This window comes from Nycticebus coucang, chromosome 13 (genome assembly GCF_027406575.1).
Source record: "Nycticebus coucang isolate mNycCou1 chromosome 13, mNycCou1.pri, whole genome shotgun sequence".
Classification (NCBI taxonomy): Eukaryota; Metazoa; Chordata; class Mammalia; order Primates; family Lorisidae; genus Nycticebus; species Nycticebus coucang.
In genome coordinates this window covers 93,139,808-93,161,710 of record NC_069792.1, presented here as the reverse complement: position 1 = coordinate 93,161,710, position 21,903 = coordinate 93,139,808, and the positions used below count along the sequence as shown (strand labels likewise).

The 21,903-nt window shown below is 38.4% G+C and overlaps 1 protein-coding gene across 11 annotated transcripts in view; it reads right to left on the bottom strand.

Annotated features, from left to right (window-relative positions):
* Positions 1–713: 713 nt before the first annotated feature.
* The window catches only part of PHF20L1 (PHD finger protein 20 like 1), a 77,402-nt gene continuing 56,212 nt past the window's right edge, over positions 714–21,903 (bottom strand). For 8 of the 11 annotated variants that reach the window (XM_053558251.1, XM_053558256.1, XM_053558257.1 and 5 more), the window contains 7 exons: positions 16,843–17,007; positions 12,933–13,114; positions 11,786–11,885; positions 10,184–10,379; positions 5,896–6,259; positions 4,010–4,175; positions 714–2,542 (listed from right to left, as the gene is read on the bottom strand). In XM_053558251.1, coding sequence (XP_053414226.1) covers positions 2,400–2,542; positions 4,010–4,175; positions 5,896–6,259; positions 10,184–10,379; positions 11,786–11,885; positions 12,933–13,114; positions 16,843–17,007 — 1,316 coding nt within the window. In that variant the 3' untranslated portion in view covers positions 714–2,399. The remainder of the gene's footprint in view (positions 2,543–4,009; positions 4,176–5,895; positions 6,260–10,183; positions 10,380–11,785; positions 11,886–12,932; positions 13,115–16,842; positions 17,008–21,903) is intronic. The other 3 variants (XM_053558255.1, XM_053558259.1, XM_053558262.1) reach the window with 1 other exon arrangement.

Sequence of the window (21,903 nt, the reverse complement as noted above, 5' to 3'; positions counted from 1 at the left end):
TCTCATAATGAATTGACTTTTCAGAAACTAATACACTTTCTTAAAGAAGGCTTCAACCAATATACTCTATATTAAATGGCTATGTGCATAAAATAATTTTATATTTAAGGATCTAAATTTTAAAATTCAGATTTATAGTTTATATACATTTAAGCAGAGCAAAAATCTTAGTCACCTATTAACGAAACTTCCAGTTTTCTGGCTGCTAACAAATAGGGTGATCTAATTTTAAGAAACTACAAGAACAAATGTGTGTCAATTAAACTATGTTCACCGAGGACTGAGAGGATGGGATGAAAGTCAGTGGGTGCAAAGATGCTTCTGTGTGTGACAAGAATCTAGGTAACACCTCTATTCGTGGGTTAAGAAGGCTACTTCATCCATATCTGGAAAAAAGAAGATATAAATTCAAGGTCTAGAATTCAGTCATGACAGGGAAAATATTACAGCATAATAAAACACAAATGGAAGATGTCAAATGTGAAATACAGACATTAGCAAATTTACTCCACACTTGAAAAACAGGCACTATATTTTTACTTTAATATGCAAAAGCAATAGCCCACAATATCACCTCTGCTAAAGCTTTTCATTTATCAGTGAAATTTTTCACAAAGTTAAAATATCACAAGTAAATATACAGGACTATATTTTATGTCTGTTAATCTTTGGCACATTTGTCAAGTTGGAGAATCTCAAAGGCAATAAAAATCTGACTGTTTTGAACATTCTTTTAATTTTTACATCAAAATATAAGGCTGCAAAAAGGCAAGCTGAAATTTTAGGATATGTGAAATCGTTTTAATAAGGAGTTTTACATACAGTACCCTTACAGATAAAACAATGTGTCTGCAAATTTAAATAATATCTGAATGTACAGTGGCATGTATTCTTATCAAAGATAAATTCAAGTTAACTGTCTATCAGTTCTAAAATGCATTTATACAGACCACTAGAACTGATAAACAGAATGAGGCATAAAATATTCAAGTGTTATATGTCATCGAATAGCCTCCTCTTAACAGTCCTTTTCCCCCTTTTTAAAAAAATTTCAAAACCTATACATACATTTTTAATTTTTAAAAACAGTCTATTAAAAGGTAACATTTCATGTTAACCATCAATTCGTATAGACTATAGTAATAAAACTAGATATGTGTAATATAAATATGTGCAGATTATGTACACATGTACGTTGAGTGTTTGTTTAGAACAAGCATACACACTGACGCACACCTGCAGAGGCAGCATGGGGCACATCTCACTCACATGGGCACTGGCAGACAGTAAGACCTCGGCTCAAAAGCCGGCAAGAGCTAGTACAGCAACTTAGTTGCCTTTGGTTTCAGAAATTTGTCCATTTGTGATCAAAGCTAAAAGTTTTGAGTGCGCGCGTATTTTTTAAAAATAAAATTCATCTTCAGAAATGAAGCTTTTCCAGTATTTCACTACTAGCAGTTAAAAAAATCCATAGTCACAATTATTTTGATATTTTTGTCATTCCTCATCCCAGCTGAGGTTATTTACACTTTTTTTCTGAAGGCAAACATCAAGCAGACTCAGGATCAAACTGTGCGTTGAACCCTGAATACTGTCATTCGGCTACATATGAGATATATATAGCACATATGGTGACATACAGGTTTTAGACGGACTGATGGCATTAAAACTTGGAGCAGGAGAACTCTCATAATATTTAAAACCCTCTTTCTAGCAGTGTCATCATTTGGCACATCAGACCTTTCTGCAAGCCAGTTTAATGAGATTAACAATGCCTGCAATATATTCCAATTATTTGGTGTTTACTTTTAAATACATTCAGAATGAAGTCAGAATTCCTTAACTGTTTTCCCCAGAAGTGAGATGTGTATTGTCAGTTTTCTGATTAAGGACATTCATCACCCAAGAAACAGCTCATGATCCTATAAAAGTTTAAATACCCTAAATTTCCATGCAATTGGACCCTGTAGAACTCTCCAGAATTTAAATTCCCTTAACAATTTTGTTTTTGGCCAAATGCTGGTTTAGAAACATGGATCTTTCTACTAAAAACTATATAAATACACCATATTTCTTTCTATAGGTATCTTGAGCTTCATGTAAGCAACTATTCAGAACTTCTGCCAATTGGATGCCCTTAGTATGGATTCTATTCTATTTCATTGATCCTTGGCATGTAACATAGTTATCACCTGCAGCTTGCTCATAACTTTTCAAACATATTAGCCTCTCGGATAAAGTTGTTCTTCGTCTCCTTTCCAAGGTGCCATCCTATTGATGTCACAAATCAGTAAATGACCAGACATTACTAAGCTAATTATCCACTTAGCAGTCATGTGAGTAATAAAAATGATTCGACTGAAGAAAGCCACATTCTTCTCATTAAAGGTTCACGGTCGTCATACAGAGCAAAGAGTCGCTATCTGTTGTACTTTGCCCATGTCGATCAAGAGTTGTTTGATGTGGCGTTTAAGTTGGGGCAGTCTTGCAAGAGGATCTGGTGGCTCCAACTCGCCTGTGAAATCAAGCCAGCTTTCCAGAACTAAAAATAAGAGAAAAAACAAACAAACAAATTTAAATGGCAACTGGCAAAACAAAAAATGGCACAACTAGAGGTTGGTACAGCGATGCAGAGAAGAGTCCACTTCTCTGTTTTTAGAAAGCCAATGTACTCAAGGCACTTCCAAGCAGTTCCCCATCCTGCACTCCCTCCCCAACGAGTTCTACTTCCTCCTTATCTGGCATTTAAGGTAATTTTTCATACATATTTATATGTATGTATACACACACACACACACGCGCATACATACTAGCTTCATTTTGAATGCCTCCTTTTACTCTCCTCTGGAACAGAAACAACAGTTCCCTGTGCCTATTCAAGCTTTCTATTACTTTGGATTTAAATCATCTTTACTTCATTTTAAATAAAACTTACCGACTCTATCTATACTCATTTTTTTTTTAATCCAGAAATATTTTTAACAAAGGAAAGGAAGCAGCAATGTGTCAGCATTCTTTTCTTTTCAATTCCACAACTTTATCATTGCTTCTTTAAAAACACGTAAGTATATTAAAATTCTGGGCAGAATGCAATAAATTACCTTCTACACTTTTTTATTGATGTTTTCTTTGGAAATCTACTCCTACAATATGGGATAGTACCCAGTTTCATTTTCTGTTCTTCAAAAATCTATTCAAAACATTAAACCATGCAGTTAACTCATAACTAAATGGAAGATGCTTCTGAAGTAGATTCCCATTTCCTATCTTCTTTTCTTGGGGGAAAAAATAGTAGTAGGTCCTCTAACTTGGTATGGTGGAGAGGTATCACATGCTTTTACAAAATTAAAAAAAAAAAAAAAAAAAAGTCTGTGGGACACACACTACAACCCTGAGGTTAGGGGGACAAGATGAGAAAGCACAGGAAGAACACTGGATGAGGAAACAGGTGACGGAGTTACTCCAGTCTCTCAACTGCAAGACAGGGATATAATACCTTTCCTGCCTACTTTTCAGGGCTCCTGTGTGATGGTAAAATTTAAAAAGAGAAAACCACTTGAAAATTTATATGCAAGCTTTAAGTTTATCTACTGAATCATATGAATTTTTTTTATTAATTTCATTCAATAAATACTAACCAAAGTAAAAACAAATATTCAAAATGTTTTTCCCCTCATATTTCAAATATGCTTACTCTTCTTTTGCTGAATCCCCCCAAAATACCTAGTTCAATAAAACTGGTAAGTGCTCTAATTTGAGTGTGGCAGACAGGCAGCACTTAATAAATATCTACCTCCAAAACAAACAAAAAAACAGTCATACCCCCAGTCATATTGTTTTGAGGATGACAGATCCCATATACGTAAAATACAATGTAAAAAGAGAAAACTACAGCAATGTGGAGAACATCTGTAGTTCTCACTCCATGATATAAAAATATTTAAATAACTTCTTCATAGTAGCAATGAACATACTATAGTAAATGAATTTTAGTTCTTATTTAAATTACCATCGACTTCTTTTTCTATGAGGTCCATCCTGCTGGTAACTTCATTCTGCACATTTTCTATGTGTGTGAGGAGATTGAGCTGCCACTGAAGATGTGAGTCTCCTGGGTCTCCAGTGCCTTTGTTATCATTATAAACAAATACTGTATTCCCTTCAGCTGGATTCTTCTCCACATGACAATTGGAAAAATAAAGAAATGAATGAAATGTCATAAAGGAAAGATACATTTAACACCTTGTCACAGCTGTGACTAGTAAAATCCAGTGTGATTCCTGGGATGTATAAAAGGCACATGATCCACTCCCCCCACTGCATCTCTGCCTAGCACAGTGCTACAGAGGGAAGAAGTCTTCAACAAAATGTGCTACCATGAAGTCACTAATTCTATTCTGTACTAAAATGCCCATCTAATTGGTAAGGCCACTTCCTTAATTAATCTCAGCTGGTGACGTAAGTGGAGCGAGGACAAAGTAATAATGAAAAAAATCAAGAAAGGTGTCAAAGACCAGTGAAAGTCCAACGAAAGACTGGTCTTTACTTTGCAGTTTAATCAATGAGCTGAGGAAAAGGCAAAACAAATCTTTTAAAAACTTCAAAAGAACAAACTACTTCATACACACACATACACACACACTCTGAGCTTAGATTTGCCAGAGTAACTAATTTCCCAAAAAGGATTTTAATGTAATAATTTACAAGAAGTTTTATAAAATAAATACTTATTCACAGTAATTACTTGGTAACCAAGAAAAAATAAACTAATCTTAAAGTGGCCTTACTAACTGAAATCAGTCAAAAATGAATGCACATTTCTAAGATAATCTCAGTGAACAGGAAGTAGGTTCATAGATATTTAATAAACACGGATATGGAAGAATTCAGCTTTCTGCACTGCATAATGGGATCACTATGCATTACAAATATGCTAAAATTTTAAACAAGACAGATTGCCACCTTTTACCTAATACATATAAAAAAGGAAGACAAATTATTATACCCATGTGTACTTTCATGTCTCACACACAGACATTTTCATTGGGAGTACATTGTGGCTCATTAGATTTGGGGGGCATTTAAGTGTGCTTAAAAAACTGAAACATTTGTTAAGTAACATTGCTGAATTACTAAAATTCTTAACTAGGGGATAATAAAATGTTCAAATGACCAGTGTTTTTCTGTGGAGAAAATGAAAAAAAAAAAAAAAATTTTCACACATTAGAATGATAATTGCTAATGATAATTTTTTTTTTTTTACCTTAACAAGGTGAATGTGGAAATATAAGTCACTGAAAAAACTGAAACATTTGTTAAGTAACATTGCTGAATTACTAAAATTCTCAACTAGGGGATAATAAAATGTTCAAATGACCAGTGTTTTTCTGTGGAGAAAATGAAAAAAAAAAAAAAAAAATTTTCACATATTAGAATGATAATTGCTAATGATAAAATTTTTTTTTTGTTTTTTTTTACCTTAACAAGGTGAATGTGGAAATATAAGTCAATATATATATAAATAAGTAAAACCTGGGAATTCAGTATCTTTTATTTTATAAAATTTTTCTTTGTTTTTCTTTTTTTTTTTTGTAGAGACAGAGTCTCACTTTATGGCCCTTGGTAGAGTGCCGTGGCCTCACACAGCTCACAGCAACCTCCAACTGCTGGGCTTAAGCGATTCTCTTGCCTCAGCCTCCCGAGCAGCTGGGATTACAGGCGCCCACCACAACGCCCAGCTATTTTTTGGTTGCAGTTTGGCCGGGGCTGGGTTTGAAGCCGCCACCCTCGGTATATGGGGCTGGCGCCTTACCGACTGAGCCACAGGCGCCGCCCTTTCTTTGTTTTTCTATCATATTTTTCAAGCAAAGACAAATGAACCATGTTGACTTTTACCTTTTCAGGCAGTCCACGTTTTGCTGAGTTTTGTAAATGATTTTTATCTCCCATTTGGAATTCTTGCTCTTCTTCAAAACTACTAACATCATCATCATCTGAGCTCCCAGGGTCTACATGAGATTTGCAGTCCTGACCAAAACTCTGTGGCTTCTGATAGCTGTGCTCACTTGTGATGTAAGTTCCTTCCATCTTTAGAGGCAAACGAGGTGGTTCTTTATGATTGTTCTGTATGTGTTTCTTTTCTTCTAAATTAACTGTGTCTTGCACTGTGATTTTTTTCTCTACCCCGGCTATTATTTGATCTTGGTCTTTTCGCTTTCCGGAACAAGCCCAGAGATGAAGGTCAGGATGGTATTTATTCCTTAAAACAAAGTTAGAAAAACAGCAGTTTTGGGGGAGGGGGAAACAGATTAAGTTAAAACCACAGTAAATTTCAGTTAGGAGTTCAAGGACTCAATACAAAAACAAAGGTATTTTTTTAGGTTAACTCATTCCAGGATTTCATTCAAAACTTGAATTTTTTAATTTTAAAGAAATAACATCCAGAAAACCAATAATGAATTTAATTCTGTTGATAGTTTATATTACCATTTGATATATACATTCCTTTTTCTACTGATTTTTTATTGTAATTTTTTCATTGTACAATATGAGAAACCTTTTCTTTTGTTAATTTCAGAATATTTCAGGGGTATACAAAATTTGGTTACATAATTTGCTTTTGTACATTTTAACTCAAAGTTATGTATTCCCTTTACCCAGAATGTGTGCAGCGTGTGTTATGTGAGTTACGAGTTACTCAGAGTTAGATGTGAATTTATCCAACGCTTCCTCCCCGCTCCACCTACTTGATTTCCATTGAGTTTTACTTTATGTGAGCGTATTTTAAAACCTTTATTCAAAGAATGGTAATTGCTAATGATAAAAAATATCCTGACTATAAATGTATATGTAGCAAAAATCTCCTACCTCATGACAATCATAAATGAGGTACAATCTTCCAGGTCTTTTCTATAGGCACAAAGTTACTTTTTTAAATGGTTAAGCATATGCTTTCTATTTTACACAGTTAGTACTCATATAATCTGCCTTTTTCATACATCACACCCTACGGGCATCCTGCCACATCAGTATCAACAGATTTCCCTTACTTTTATTCTACTGGATGAATAGTACTAATGTAGCAGTCTGGTTTAGCCAACCAATTTCCCACTGATAGATGTGTGCCTTTGCAAATGAGTCAGAATATTTCAGGCAGATAAATTTCTAGACATGGAACTGCTGGGTATGCATATTTTTATTTTGAGAGGTACTTCCCACCAATCGTCTATGACGATGCCCATTTACCCCATCCTCACTACCTCTATGAGCATGACACTGGACAGTTAGTAATTAAAATTCTGCAGTAAATAAAACAGGAATCCAATCATCAGAACTGAAGTAAAAACGATGACATTTGGGAGACATAAACCTTCCAAAAAACTCAATATTTGCAAGGTAATAATTACCAAATTAGATAAACACTAGTAGTTAAATGTTCCCCTGATAAAAGCAAAGTATTGCTTTTTAAATTATGAATTTTATCTTTTGAATCTCTAATAATTTAATAACCAGAAAATGCTAAAATTCTGGATCAATAAAAAGCATAGTGGAAAGACAGCAGGCTTAAAAAAATCAACACATTGGGCGGCACCTGTGGCTCAGTCGGCAAGGCGCCGGCCCCATATACCGAGGGTGGCAGGTTCAAGCCCGGCCCCGGCCAAACTGCAACCAAAAAATAGCCGGGCGTTGTGGTGGGCGCCTGTAGTCCCAGCTACTTGGGAGGCTGAGGCAAGAGAATCGCTTAAGCTCAGGAGTTGGAGGTGGCTGTGAGCTGTGTGAGGCCACGGCACTCTACCAAGGGCCATAAAGTGAGACTCTGTCTCTACAAAAAAAAAAAAAAAAAAAAAAAAAAATCAACACATTGTACCTCACAAATGCATAAAAGTATTCATGATCTGTGTATCTGATTTAATAAAAGCAAAAAAAAAAAAAAAAAAAGAAAGCCAGCAAGCTTATCAGCAGCCCAACAGTCCAAATGGCTGCTATGTCCCTGAGGAGCCTAGCTAAGTCACAAACCTACTATCTGTGCCTACCCATCTATAAATAAGGTAAGATTAATTTTCCAGGCTTATGTAAAGATTAAATATCACATAAAAGCTCTAATTTTTGACATCAGTAGACTTGTAATAAATGGTAAATAATAGCAAATATTAAACATATTAACAGAAAGAATACCTGTAGGCATATAAGGCAGAAATGGTCCAATTAAAATCCTTGGCAAAATTATGAATGTAGATCAACTCAAATTGATACCAAGAAGGAAACAGGTTTTAATAAAAGGTCTAATAAACTAGACTCTCCCTCAATTCTTAGCATTTATGTGGCCTTTTTATAAAGAAATACATGTTCAGTTTTATGACATGCAACTGAAGTAAATTTTATTTAACTAATAGTTACTGAGTACTGAGTACTAAACCCTAACTACCAATTAGGGAGAGGAACAAGTCCTACTTAAAGGAACCCATGGCTTAGTAAGAAGAGACAGACATAAAAAAAATTAAGTATACCAAAGCGTATGACACCAGCATGCAGGAGTTTGCCGAGAAAGGCACAGTCCGGCCTTGTTGAGCAGGTAATAGTAAAAGGATCTGCTAGGGGGACTGTGGCAGAGGTTATTCTGGAGCTATGAAAACACTGCTTCATCCAGGGATAATTTGGTACAGCTGAAACATTTGGGGATAAAAACACTTAGGAGAGGGAAGGTGTGGCAGCAAAATGGTAGACAGACAGAATGTGTCACAGAAGGACTCAGACTCTGTGCACTGGGCACCAGGCACCGTGATACCTTAGCTGAGAGGAAACGAGATCACACAGCTCACACGAAGATCATGCTGGCAGCAGTTCAAAGGATGAATTGGAAACGGACCCTACTGGAGCCACAGAGAAGTGAAAGGGGGCCCCCACTCATGTGAACTGGACTGCCTAGCTGAGACAGTGCCAGCGAGAAGGGAGAGGAGTGGACAGAACAGTGCCCAGTGCTCACTCCAATGAATAGGACGTGGGAGACGCAGGGGTGGGGATGGAAGGAGGAAAGGGGCAAGTTTCTAGCTGAGGCAAGTAGTCCAAATGAAAAAATCTTGGGGGCAGTGCCTGTGGCTCAGTCGGTAAGGCGCCGGCCCCATATACCGAGGGTGGCGCGTTCAAACCTGGCCCCGGCCAAACTGCAACCAAAAAATAGCTGGGCGTTGTGGCGGGCGCCTGTAGTCCCAGCTACTTGGGAGGTTGAGCCAAGAGAATAGCTTAAGCCCAGGAGTTGGAGGTTGCTGTGAGCCATGTGATGCCACGGCACTCTACCGAGGGCCATAAAGTGAGACTCTGTCTCTACAAAAAAAAAAAAAATATCTTGGGACGAACCAATGAATCCTATTGTTATATATTACAAAATAGGGAGTTTTTTTGTTTGTTCATTAAAAAAATTCCAGTCTGGCTTTAGGAAGCACTGAAACAAGGACCTCAAGAATGTTCTGTTATGTATTGAGGGAAGCTCCAACTTCTTAAAGTGAAAATACCTAGTTATTTCCTGCTAAAATTATATTCACTCTGGAGAACGGCCCAGCTGAAGGCCCTCTGGCGTAGAGGAAGGCACTATGCAGAAAGCATGGAAGCACAGGTTTCATCTCAGTTTGCCGTGTCCTTGGTACCAAAACAAGAACCTCAAGAATGTTCTGTTCTGTTATTTAGGGAGGCTCCAACTTTTTAAAGTGAAAATTGTATGGGGTGGCTAAAACATATTTATTTGGTACAGAGCTGAGAGGATTCCCTGATTTTCAACTCCCTTCATGCTTCTAAATCAATCTTAAGGTCATCAAAAAATATGTAAGCCTGCCTAGAATCTATTTCATCTTGACGGTATTCCTATGGAGGGCACGTAGTACAGGGTCCACCACCACGGCACAGGCACTTAATTTTGTGCATGTCGTGAACACACAAAACAGTGGGTCAGGGACTAACACTAGCTGAAGTATCTGACGTCTTATCCACCCTTATCCACTCTGAGACTACAAGGCTGCAGGAAGCAGCTAGTCATCCAAAACATTGTAAATCTTTTCTCATTTTAAAAAATAAAACTTTCTCCAAAAGTTCTCTCTTCCAAACTGCTGCTCAGGACCTTCTGAGGGCCAAGAATTTTGGTTTTATTGAAAATGTGCACTAAAGTGTGCCACTCCTCTGCCCCTGCACTTACTTCAGGATTCCAATCTTCAGCTGTAACCCGTGCAGTACTTCCGTAACGCCATAGACATCAGCAAGCAGGTGGTGTGTGGAAACTATCTTTTTGGCATTGAGATGAGAATAATTTTCTTTTAAAAATGATAACCCACACATTGTTCCATTGTTCAACCAATCCTTATCGTAACGGTACTTTGCACTCCACCTCTGACCTGTGGATGAAGTTGACATTAAAGTCACAAAGGATCCCACATACTCGGCTTCCCCCTCACTGCTACCCTACCAGTGTACCTCACCAAGCGAGCCAAGCTCTCAAGCCCTAAAAGCAGATCTGAAAGAAGGGTAAGACAGCAGCATTCTGAGGGGCCAGTGCAGACGGAGTTCCTTGGTAACGGTGTTCCCGCCCACCAAGGATGTGGTCAACAGCAGATGGCACTTGCGAAGGGAACCCTGAGTGTACTGCTTTCAGTTTTCATGTAGCAGTCATAGGTCCTCTAAAAAGGCTCAAAGGATGGATAAAATTTATTTGCATAATGGAGAATTAAAACTCTGTAGATATTTTGAAATAAAAAAATACAGAGCTTCATCTATTCCTCTCTAACCTTTGTTTTAAACTAGATGAAACAGAGTTCTAGCTGAGTGAACATGGTGGACCCCCTCCACCATGTCTGATTCCACAGAATCCTATGTAATCTTATATTCTCCAAGTTAACAGAAACTAGATCCTATTATAATCAGGTGCTTATGTATCTGTGTCTCCTACTATCCTATGAGATAGTTGAAGGCACGGTTTAAATCAACCATCCCACCAATGTTTGGCAAAAGGAAGGCATCTAATAAATGTTGCTGAATTAGTAACAGATATTTACATTCATATGGGTCTGAATAATTCTCTTGCTTCTTACTGTGACGTTTTTCTTTCCTTTACTTCAATAGACCCGGGACAAATTCACTTGCCTTTTGAGAATACCTAGTTATTTCCTGCTAAAATTATATTCACTCTGGAGAACGGCCCAGCTGAAGGCCCTCTGGCGTAGAGGAAGGCACTATGCAGAACGCATGGAAGGCACAGGTTTCGTCTCAGTTTGCCGTGTCCTTGGTACTAAAGGGATTGCAGGTGGTGATCTGAGACCCCATCTGCCATACAGTGAGCTGAGGACACAGCCCCACCAGGTCAGGAGGAGTGCAAGTTCAGACTGTGGAGCCACTCAAACCGCCATAAAGAAGCCTAGCTGGACATTGATACATCGGAGCAGACAGAGCAGAGACAAATTCTTCTCCTGGGAAAAAAAGACCATACCTCTTTCTCTTCAGTAAGGTAGTAATTCTATTAATAAATTTATGCTAATGTATTTGCCTGTAATTAATATGGAAAATATGTTAAAGTTGCAATATGGAAGCAGAGTCTAAATGACCAGGAAGTACAGTAAGCGCTCACTTAATGTCACTTAATGTCATCGATAGGTTTTTGGAAACTGGGACTTCAAGCAAAACAATGTAGTGGGTAATGTAGTTTGCTTAAAGCTGTAATTTCCCAGAGCCCACCACCGACATTAGGGAGGACTCTGGGCAGGGAGTCCTGCACAACTGTGCAGTGTGTGTCCTGCGGGGAGCTCACCGGGCGGGTCGCGGCACACGTAGCAGATGTACTGCTCTGGAACGCTCTCCTCCAGCAGCCCCATGCACACGCTGTGCTGCCAGCACAGGCACTCTTCACACTGCAGGAGACAGGGCAGCACCTGAGTCGCGTCAGGCACCAGACTCATGCTCTTCCTCTGAATTAGCCAGAGAGGTTTCTCACTGCACTACCAGTCAATAGCAAAAGCAAGTCTTGATTTGAGAAGAACTTTGTTTTTGAAATCATCAACTATTTCAAGAACTCTCTTCTCTTGTAAACTATTAAAATGTGCTTTGATCAATTACTTAAATCTTTAAAACGTCATAATTTCCCCTCACTTTATTTCCCATTGGTTTTTAGGTCATCACATCCTTAAAAGTCTAAACAGTAGCTGATTAAAATGCAAAAATTAAGGGAAAAAAGGAAGTTTGTAGCAGTGCCTAAAGCAATGACATCTTAAAGTACCAGTGAGGTGAAGCTATAAATTCGTAGTTCCCTTGTTTCAGAAAACCACTAAAAAAGGAGAGAGAAAAAGGAGATCACATTTTCTTCATTCTCGTAACTAGAATCTCCAAATCTTTCATATGTTATAATTCATATGTTATCAGAAAATATAGGTTATGTTTTCTTTTTCTCAAAGCTATCCTTCCTACAGGGAGAAGTTGTTAAACCCCCTGCAACAAAGTTTTCCTTTCTTCTTCGATAACACTACAGACTTTTATGTTTTAATTTCCTTTCTTCTTCGATAACACTACAGACTTTTATGTTTTTAATTGCACCAACAATAATCACATATTGTTGATTATTAAACAACCTGGATGCAGACCAGCAAGAGAACAGTTGCTGTGGCCTACCCTTCAATGAGAAGGCCTGCCCACCCTCATCACTCTTAAAGGTGTTCCAGCTTAAAGGCCTCAAACTAAACTCCTTAGTTAAGTGAGAACAACTCTAAAATAAGAACACTGTCTACTTTACTTGATGAGAACATCTGATCATTAGTATCAGTATTGTAAACGCAACAGTAAAGTACACACCTCTATCTCCAGTAAGATGGTTAGTAAAAAGAAAACACTTATGTACTTGCTGAGCACCTCAAATAATTCATACCACAAGGGTGTGTGTGTGTGTGGGGGGGGACACCAATTACCTGAATCATGAAGCCATTTTCCTCATCCATTTCACAAATACACCGCACAATTTCATTAAGAGCATCATCCTCATCCTGAGATTCCTCAAAATTGGTTGAATCAAAGTCCTGATTGTACTCATCCCCACTCAGAAGCAAACTCTCTGTTGAAGAATCATCGAGGAATTCCACATCTGATAAATCTAGAATAAAAAAGGTATACTCAGCATACTCTTTCTATTTTTACGGCATTTTTAAGAAGGAAAGGAGTTAAGGGAAGTGATTATAAGCTATTAACCACTTAAAAGGGGGGTGAACAAGTGGGAGTAGAACACTGTACTTGTCTATGAGCAAAGAAACAAGTGATTTTTGAAGCTTAGATAATTATGACTGCTTTACATCTTAACGTATATTCAGAGAATCTCCTGGTCTTCATGCTTACAAAAGTTATGGCTAAGGTTGATATTGTAAGTTAACCCTACATAGTTTCCATATATGTTTACAAATTTTACCACTTTTGATCCTCATTAAAACTCTGGATTGTTTTACGTGTCTTATTATTTGTAGTATAAATAACTTCAGGGAGATTATGTTGATTAGTAAGATATAAGTACTCCAATTTATACAGATACTCAACACATTGAATCTCATAATGGCATAAATGTATTTATGATCTATGTACAAATCACTTAATAAAAAAAGTTTGCCTAGAGTCTGATACCAATAATACTATTATTAATAATACTATTATTAATAATAATACTATTATTAATTATCAGTAGCATCAACTACCACCGCACTTGATGTGTGCCAGGTAACATCCTAAGAACCTTCAATGTAAGATCTGACTTGCTTGAGGAAGGCAGCCAGGGAATGGTAAGGCACTGAAGGCCAGCACTGCCTGATTCTCAAGCCTGTGTTCTTATTCACTTCACTAGTATTTTTTAAACTGGGATGATGAGTTCCCCAAGGAATTTTTTAAATATATTAACTTCATCTTGATAAAAATCTTTAAAAATTAAGCATATTCTAGAAACTGGATATGGATGATTGCTCCATGCAACTTGCTTTAATCCTGGATTTTAATTTTGTGTTTATAACAGAGTCATTGCAAAGCCTACCATTTTGCTCAGCCTGTTGGGGAAAAAAATTGAAATAAACATAAAGGAATATTTATGATAAAGAGAAAGAAACGATGATAGAACACTAAAAAAGGGTTTGCAGTAGTTTGGATGGAGAAATGTTAGGAAAACTGAGTCATCATGGACACATGGTAGAAGACCACAGCATTGTTGCAAGGTCCCTGTAGGAGGCCGACAAGGGAATCCTAGAAGGACCGAGGCGTCCCCAGGCTACCTCACCAGCCCTGACCTTCCTAGAATGTCAGAATCCAGGAGAGCAAGCACTTGGCATTGCTGACTGCTACATCCCCAGTGTTTAGAATGAGGCTGACATATGTAGGAGCCACTCCAGACTGTTTGTGGAAGAGCCAGGGAGCAAGTCAATTGAGAGACATTTTTCTTTTCAGATTTAATCAGACCAGATGAAGTTAGGTAGATTCAAACTAAAAAGTTCAAGTTATTTATATTTTAAATATTTCGTGTGACTTTCTAACCAGTTTCTAATCTTATTTTTCCCTGATTCAATGTTTTGAATATTTTGGTTTTGATTTATCAAAGTCAATGTTTTCTTCTCTTTGGGGTTGGTCACAGAACATCTGGGAGGAATTAAGTTCGGCAGAAATGAGATAATGATAGAGAAATATTTGAAAATATTCATGGAGCAAGTACTAAATCAATTAGGAATGGAAAATCTAGTAATAACAACTAGTTTTTAAAAAAGAAGAAATTTTCATCCATTCATAATCTTGCTAGCTTAAATCCGAAATTAGTATTTTCTCTTAGGTTTTCCTGAATACAAGTTCATGTTTCAAAAAGTCAGAGTAGAACAAGGACAGTTTCAAATGCTACTGTAGCATATACCTAGCATATATTTGGCATTAAATAAATGGCAATCATAACAAAGTTAATAATGAATTTATTATAAAACTGTATCATAGAAAGGAATTGCAGTACATTTCACATATACTCGCATGGCCAAAATCCCCATGTTTTATGGTGTTAGCATGCAAATTTATTATATTTGCCAGAAAATCCATTTTAAATAGCGAACTTCCAAGAATTAAAAAGAGTTTAATTGGCTTGGCTGAGTTTTGAAAGTTGAGGAAATGGGTCACTGGATTGAAAGTTCTATTAGAAAAATAAACAAAAGTTTCTTTTATACGTAGATACCTGAACAATGGTTCCAACTGAGTGGCCACAAGAACTGCTGCTCCTCAAACTACCATTGTTATTTCCTGGGACAGTATTTTTAAAGTGTGGTTCCAAGACCAGCAACATAATTATCGCCTGGGAACTTGTTAGAAATCAGAAATTCTGAGGGTAAGGTCTAAAAATGTGTTTTAGCTGACTCTGCAGGTGTTTCTAACATTTAGGAACCTCTAGGCCTAAGACCTCTGCCCTTGTTCACATCTCCTGCCCTTCTCCTGGCTCAGGGCTCGACCATATGAGAGACAAGGCAGAACTGATGGTGCCAGCTGTGCTCTCTCCACTTTCCCAACTGCTGTTGTTCCAACACCACTGCCAGCCTGGATATAACCCCCCCATGTTCCATCTCTCTCAACAGACGGTCTTCAGACCTTGATGGCCCACAGTATAGGTATTCTTACGTGATTTTCAATACCTGCTGCCACACAGAATCACCCAGAAACTGTATCTTATGAGAATCATTCCAGAAATGTCATGTAATTATGCTCTGTGGTAGGACCCAGGATCAGGATAATTTACAAGCCCCATAGCAATAACTAGTAAAGCACTCGTAGGGTTAAGAATCACCCACTGGGCAGGGGGAAAAGGGGTGCTTGTGTTTGCTGAAAAAGAGAAGCAATGACTTTTCCTTATTCCCTCTCTCACAAATTTTTAAAAATTACAATCTCACAAGTGTTGTGTATTTATGTCATGGTAAAAGGAAAAAAGTGCTTTCCCCATAGTAAGCCGGAGAGGGGGGAAGTTAGGCCGGGAAGAGAGTGGGTATAACAGTGCAAAAGAAAACGCTTCACCTAATGCCCACCATGCAGGGTGCGTGGAAGAAAGGGGCAGACAGGGAATGTGCTCACTCACACGGCTCCCACCCCTAGGGGTTGTCCCTAGGCTCTGGCCCCTCCTGTGTTGGATCGCTGCTCTCAGGCCGCTGTCCTCAAAGTCTAGAGCTGGGAGACTCTCTGTTCCTACTGCTGGTAATTTTGGAAGGAAGGAAAGAGTCTTCAGTACCTTCCACTGGCAGGCCTGGATCTGCAGGAAGACTTCAGGCTCCAGCTCCTGAGCTCTTTTCCCCCTGACATCACCTTCTGCCTGCCTACAGGTGCTTAGTTCTTGACTTATCTGACCCCATTCCCAGACTTGTGGTTTACAATGCCTGAGATGAGAAATTCAAAGTGTAATTTTAAGACTATGAAAACTATGTAAGTGGAAAAGCTTTATCTTTAGAGTTAAGATAGACCTTGGTTAAGAGTTTTAATTCTAACACTAACTAGCCCATGAAGTTATATAACCTGTAAGCCTCTACTTGTTTATCTGTAAAGTGTGGGTAACAACATCTACTCTCTAAGTTGGTCATGAATAATACAAAAATACATGTTAAAACTTACAGAAGATCAGTACATAGTAGACACTAATATTAGCTTCCTTACCACCATCTCTTCTGCTAATAAGTATAAAACCAAATTTACTTTGCATAAATTAAAAAGTAGCTCAAATTTCTAACACTTTTCATACTAGTTTATGTAACAACTTTTTAAATTGTATGTCCTGCTTAAACAGACACTCAACAAAATACATTTTAATCTCAAATCTATGGTTAGAAATCCACATACTTTCACCACTAAGATCGACAGACAGAATTGCCCTTGGGTACTGATAGGCTGTAGTTTTCTCTGTAAACATGCTTCTCGAAGCCAGAGGACTCCCAGAAGATCGAGTTAGTGGAGAAGAGCACCTTTCCAAGAATTCTAGGGAACTGTCTTCATAGTCTGAATAGTCTGCAACATAAAATACATAAAGAAATATTAATAAAATATCAGGTAATTAGGAATGATCACTATAAAAATAATGAGAAATTCATGTTTCAGGACACATGAAATAATCATGCCACCACTTTCTCTTCTCATCTGTGAGCAGCTGGATTATTACATATCTGATAAATTGGGTTAAGCAAGAACACTAAGGAAATAAATACACACCAAATATACACAGTAGGGATACCGGGTCTAACCAGTATCAGTAAACTCTTGTGAAGCAGTCCAAAACTGAAAAAGGATTCTCTCTACACTGTTTTTCATTATAATCACAACTATGCCTGCAGTAAGATGTGCAAGATGAAAATTAACCTACTTTTACAGTTTATAAAGAGGTTCTCTTGATGTCTAGCACATTGATTAGCATAGTGGTAATCTGACCACTAAGCCCTTCAAGCAAAAGATCTCTGAAAGAAATTAACTGGTTCTAGAAGAAACTGTCAAAGTTCTATTCTCCTCCACTTGAAATGAGTTCTATACACGTCTACAAGGGGAAAGGCCATATGCTGCTCACCAGAGGGTAGGGTGTGGTAAAGGGAAAGAAAACACGGAAAAGTGGGATGTGAGGCACACAGGAGGTTTCTGAGGCAGAAGGTGCCATGGTGCATTTGGCACCTGTAAGACTGTGGTTGGAGCATGCTAAGATAGATAAGGAAATGAGGCTAGAGTGACAGGAGCCAACTCAGTTTAAAGTTTTTCTTATTTTTAAGTTTCATTCTCATGCAATCAAAAGCCACTCGACTGTGGTACAGAGGAGAAGGATGTGACCAAGTTCAACCCTATTTCTGAAGGATCACCTGGTTGTGGAATGAAGGATGGAGTGAGAGAAGGCAGACAACAGAAGCAGGGAGAGAGTTCAGAGGCTACAGCACCAGTCCAGCAGGAAAGGCTGGTGGCTTGGACTGGGAGCGATAACTAAAGGACAATTCAGAGAAAGATGTAGTGAGTACCGTTATAGGTTGAGAGCTGCGATGCCATCAGCAAGACCGATTTCCAGGTTCCTGCTTCAACAACCAGGTGATAAAAATGGGTCTGAGAAGGGACTAAAGAGTAAGTGGGAGGTGAAGGAATCAGAGAAGCCCTGAGGTTAAAGGGGGGCTTTTTTGGATGGGAGATCTGGCACAGAATCTACGTGAACCTAAAGATGAGGCATGGGAGGATGGTGGTGGTAATGAATGCCAGGATTAAGACACATCCTCTGTTCCAACAGAGGCAAAGGAGAAGATGGGTACATTCAGCTGAGTGTAGAGATGTGACAAAGAGAAGATCAGCAAGTTCCCACCTGATCATGTCTATTTTCCCAACAGTGTGAGGCAAACGATACCAGTTAAGACAGGTTAGGGAACAAAAGGTGGAAAAGAATGGGAAACATTGAGGAAAGGTGGAAAGCAGAAAAGCAGGTTTACAAGGTTAAGAGGAGTAATGACAGTGGGCTACACGGAGGGTCTATTTGAAGTTGTGGGAGCAGCATTAACACATCAGTGTCCTAACCCCCTGTAAGCATAGTAAGTTACACAGCAAAGGGCAATCAACGCAGAAGAAAGAATTAGATTCCTGGTCAGGTGACCATAAAATAGGAAGAGTATCCTGGATTATCTGGAAGGCCCAGTGTAATTGTAAGGATCCTTAAAAGTGAAATTGGGAGTTAGAGTGAAGTGATAATAGAAAGACTTGACTGGCCACTGCTGGCTGTGAAGATGGGAGGGGGACTCAAGCTGAGAAATGGGCAGCTTTGGAGGCTAGAGAAACAAGAAAACGGTTTATCTCCAACAGCTTCCAGACAGGGATGCAGCCTTGGTGACACTTTGATTTTAGCGCAGCACCATCCATTTTGGACTTTTGACCTCTGGAACTTTAAGAGAATAAGTATGTTCTAAACCACTGATACGTTACTGACAGACACCTGTGACAGCAGCAATGGGAAATGTATACAGTGGCTATCATAAATTCCACAGCACAGCCAACACTGACTGAGGGTTCTCTATGTGTCAAACACAATTTTAAGCTCTTTACATGTATGAAGTCTTTTAACCCTGACAACCTTCCAGTAAGGGAGGGTAAGATGGTTAGTGCTATTTTACAAATGAAAGAACTGCCCAGGGATACCCAGCGGTCAACGGCAAAGGCAACATTCAAACCCTGAGAGCCTGACTACAGATGTGGCACTGTCACCAAGCACAAAGTCAGCGGGTTTCAACATTTAAAGGGAGCACAAGCTGGGAGTTTGTTGAAGCCTATGTTCCTGGGCCCCATCCTTAACAGGTCAAGAGTGGGAGCGCTCAGATGGTGCTGATGCTATTAGACGACAGAGCAATCTTTTTAGTACTGTGCTACTGTCTCTTGCGGCCTACAAGTAAGTGCAGAATTTGTCTACTAACACCACCACATTATCTAGGTATATGCATAAAAAAGAGCAATGTTAAACACTAAGTACTGTGTCAAGTACTTTACAATAATTATGTTATTTAATAGTAGTAATAAATCTGTGCAGCAGAAACTATCATTACCGCGTGAGAAGTTGGGAAATGGAGACTTAGGGAACTTAAATAATCTGCAGAACATTGCCCTGTGATAACTGTTAGGAACAGGATTTGCTAAACTCTTACGTTAAACCTTCAAAGCTGCCCTCTTAACGACCACACACTATATTACCTCTCAGCAAAAGTAAAAATAGTAGAATCCGATCGTAAAAATAATGAAAGAAATCTCCATCTGGTCCTAAAAATAAAGCATGGCTGACATTTAATCTCTCTCTGTTTTATTAGCAAATAAATGTCTTGGCATTTTACGCCTACCTATATGCCTCACTCCAGTCCCCTCTGGCTATCAAGGATAAAAGTTTGCTATTATGTTTCAAGGCTTAGATCAAAAGTAGTGTTCTGCATAGGCTTTTCCTGGATGGCTCCAGCTTTTTAAAATCTCAAACAGAGTCTTCTGTACCACTCTCACCACAAAATCAGACCTTCCTGGTAGATACTGCCGTCGGCTTCTCATCACTCTTACTACGTATTTACACGCTTGCTTATAGCTCCTTGGAGGAAATCTTTCTTTTTACTATATAATACTTTCAATTCTCTCTGCATTTTTAGCTCTCATGTTTTTTTTAATCTCTGTATACCTTCAGTTTACTCATATTTACATACACATGAAAGAAAGTGATTTGCTCAAACTAATAAAATCCCCAAACTGGAAAGATATCACCTTAAAACACAACACGGCAACCTCTCCAGTACGGTAGCACCTCTGTAAATTGACTACCTGATGGGCAGCGCCTGTGGCTCAGTGAGCAGGGCGCTGGCCCCATACGCCGAGGGTGGCGGGTTCAAACCCAGCCCCGGCCAAACTGCAACAAAAAAATAGCCGGGCGTTGTGGCGGGCGCCTGTAGTCCCAGCTACTTGGGAGGCTGAGGCAGGAGAATCGCCTAAGCCCAGGAGTTGGAGGTTGCTGTGAGCTGTGTGACGCCATGGCACTCTACCGAGGGCAATAAAGTGAAACTCTGTCTATACAAAAAAAAAAAAAAAAAAATTGATCACCTGAGGGACTATAACGAACTGGTCAGCATAAGGAACTAGGCCTACTGTGCTGATACGTACAGGTAGTGCATGTCCAGTCTGTGAAATCAATTTAGGGACACGGTTAACTATGGAAGTTCTACTGCATATAAATTGAATACAATTTTTTTTTTTTTTTTTTTTTGTAGAGACAGAGTCTCACTGTACCGCCCTCAGGTAGAGTGCCATGGCGTCATACGGCTCACAGCAACCTCTAACTCCTGGGCTTACGCGATTCTCTTGCCTCAGCCTCCCGAGCAGCTGGGACTACAGGCGCCCGCCATAATGCCCGGCTATTTTTTTTTTTTTTTTTTTTTTTGTTGCAGTTTTGGCTGGGGCTGGGTTTGAACCCGCCACCCTCGGCATATGGGGCCGGCGCCCTACTCACTGAGCCACAGGCGCCGCCGAATACGATGTTATTTTTATATCTTGTAAACTACTTCTGGTAACCAAAACATACATTAACCCACTACCACACAGAATAATTATAAAGAAGTATTTAATATTAACTAAATTGTTACTTGTCATAAATTTATTTAAAAGAACGTAAGAATAAGAGCTTAGTAGTAAACAACCTTTAAGGTACAAGATGTAAGATTAACAACACTGCATGGTAGTTAAAGTTAAGATTCAAATTGTGAAGCCAGGCCTGGGTTTGAATGTGCTTTTCACCACTTGCTAACTATGCCAGTTATAAAACCTCTTTGTCTCTGTTGTAGTTGTCTGTAATTTTAACAGGTCCTATGGTAAAAGGATAACATGGAGATCAAATAAACTAACATACTACACATATGAAATGCTTAGTGTTTGGTCCAAATAGGTACTAAAGAATATGCAAAAAACATTATGTGGTGAAAAAACATATAGAAAAAATTTTTAAAACTCCCTCCTGTTGCTAACTGTAGACTAAAAACCGTTACTATACTAGGACCCTTATATAGTAATAATGTGAATTCTTTAACATTTAGAAGCCTTTAAAATTTTATAGTTATTTAAAATCCTAGATCACTCTTCTAATTTAATCATCTGGAAAAGTGTCACTTCCAAAATGAATTTAAATAGCCCGGAATAAAATCTCCTCAAATGTAATAATTAATTACAAAGATGATGGTGATTAGCCCACTCAGCACCTGCTGTTTATAAATAGCACTGCTTCCGTGCGTCTTCAGTATTTACCAGGACTCTATTTATAACATTCAGGTTTTAATTGATAGGCCTGATTTTAAAACGCAAATAAAGATATGATGTTCATTTTTTCATCAAAAGGTAAAAATATTTAACATTTAAAGTGGGTTTTTTTTTTTTTTA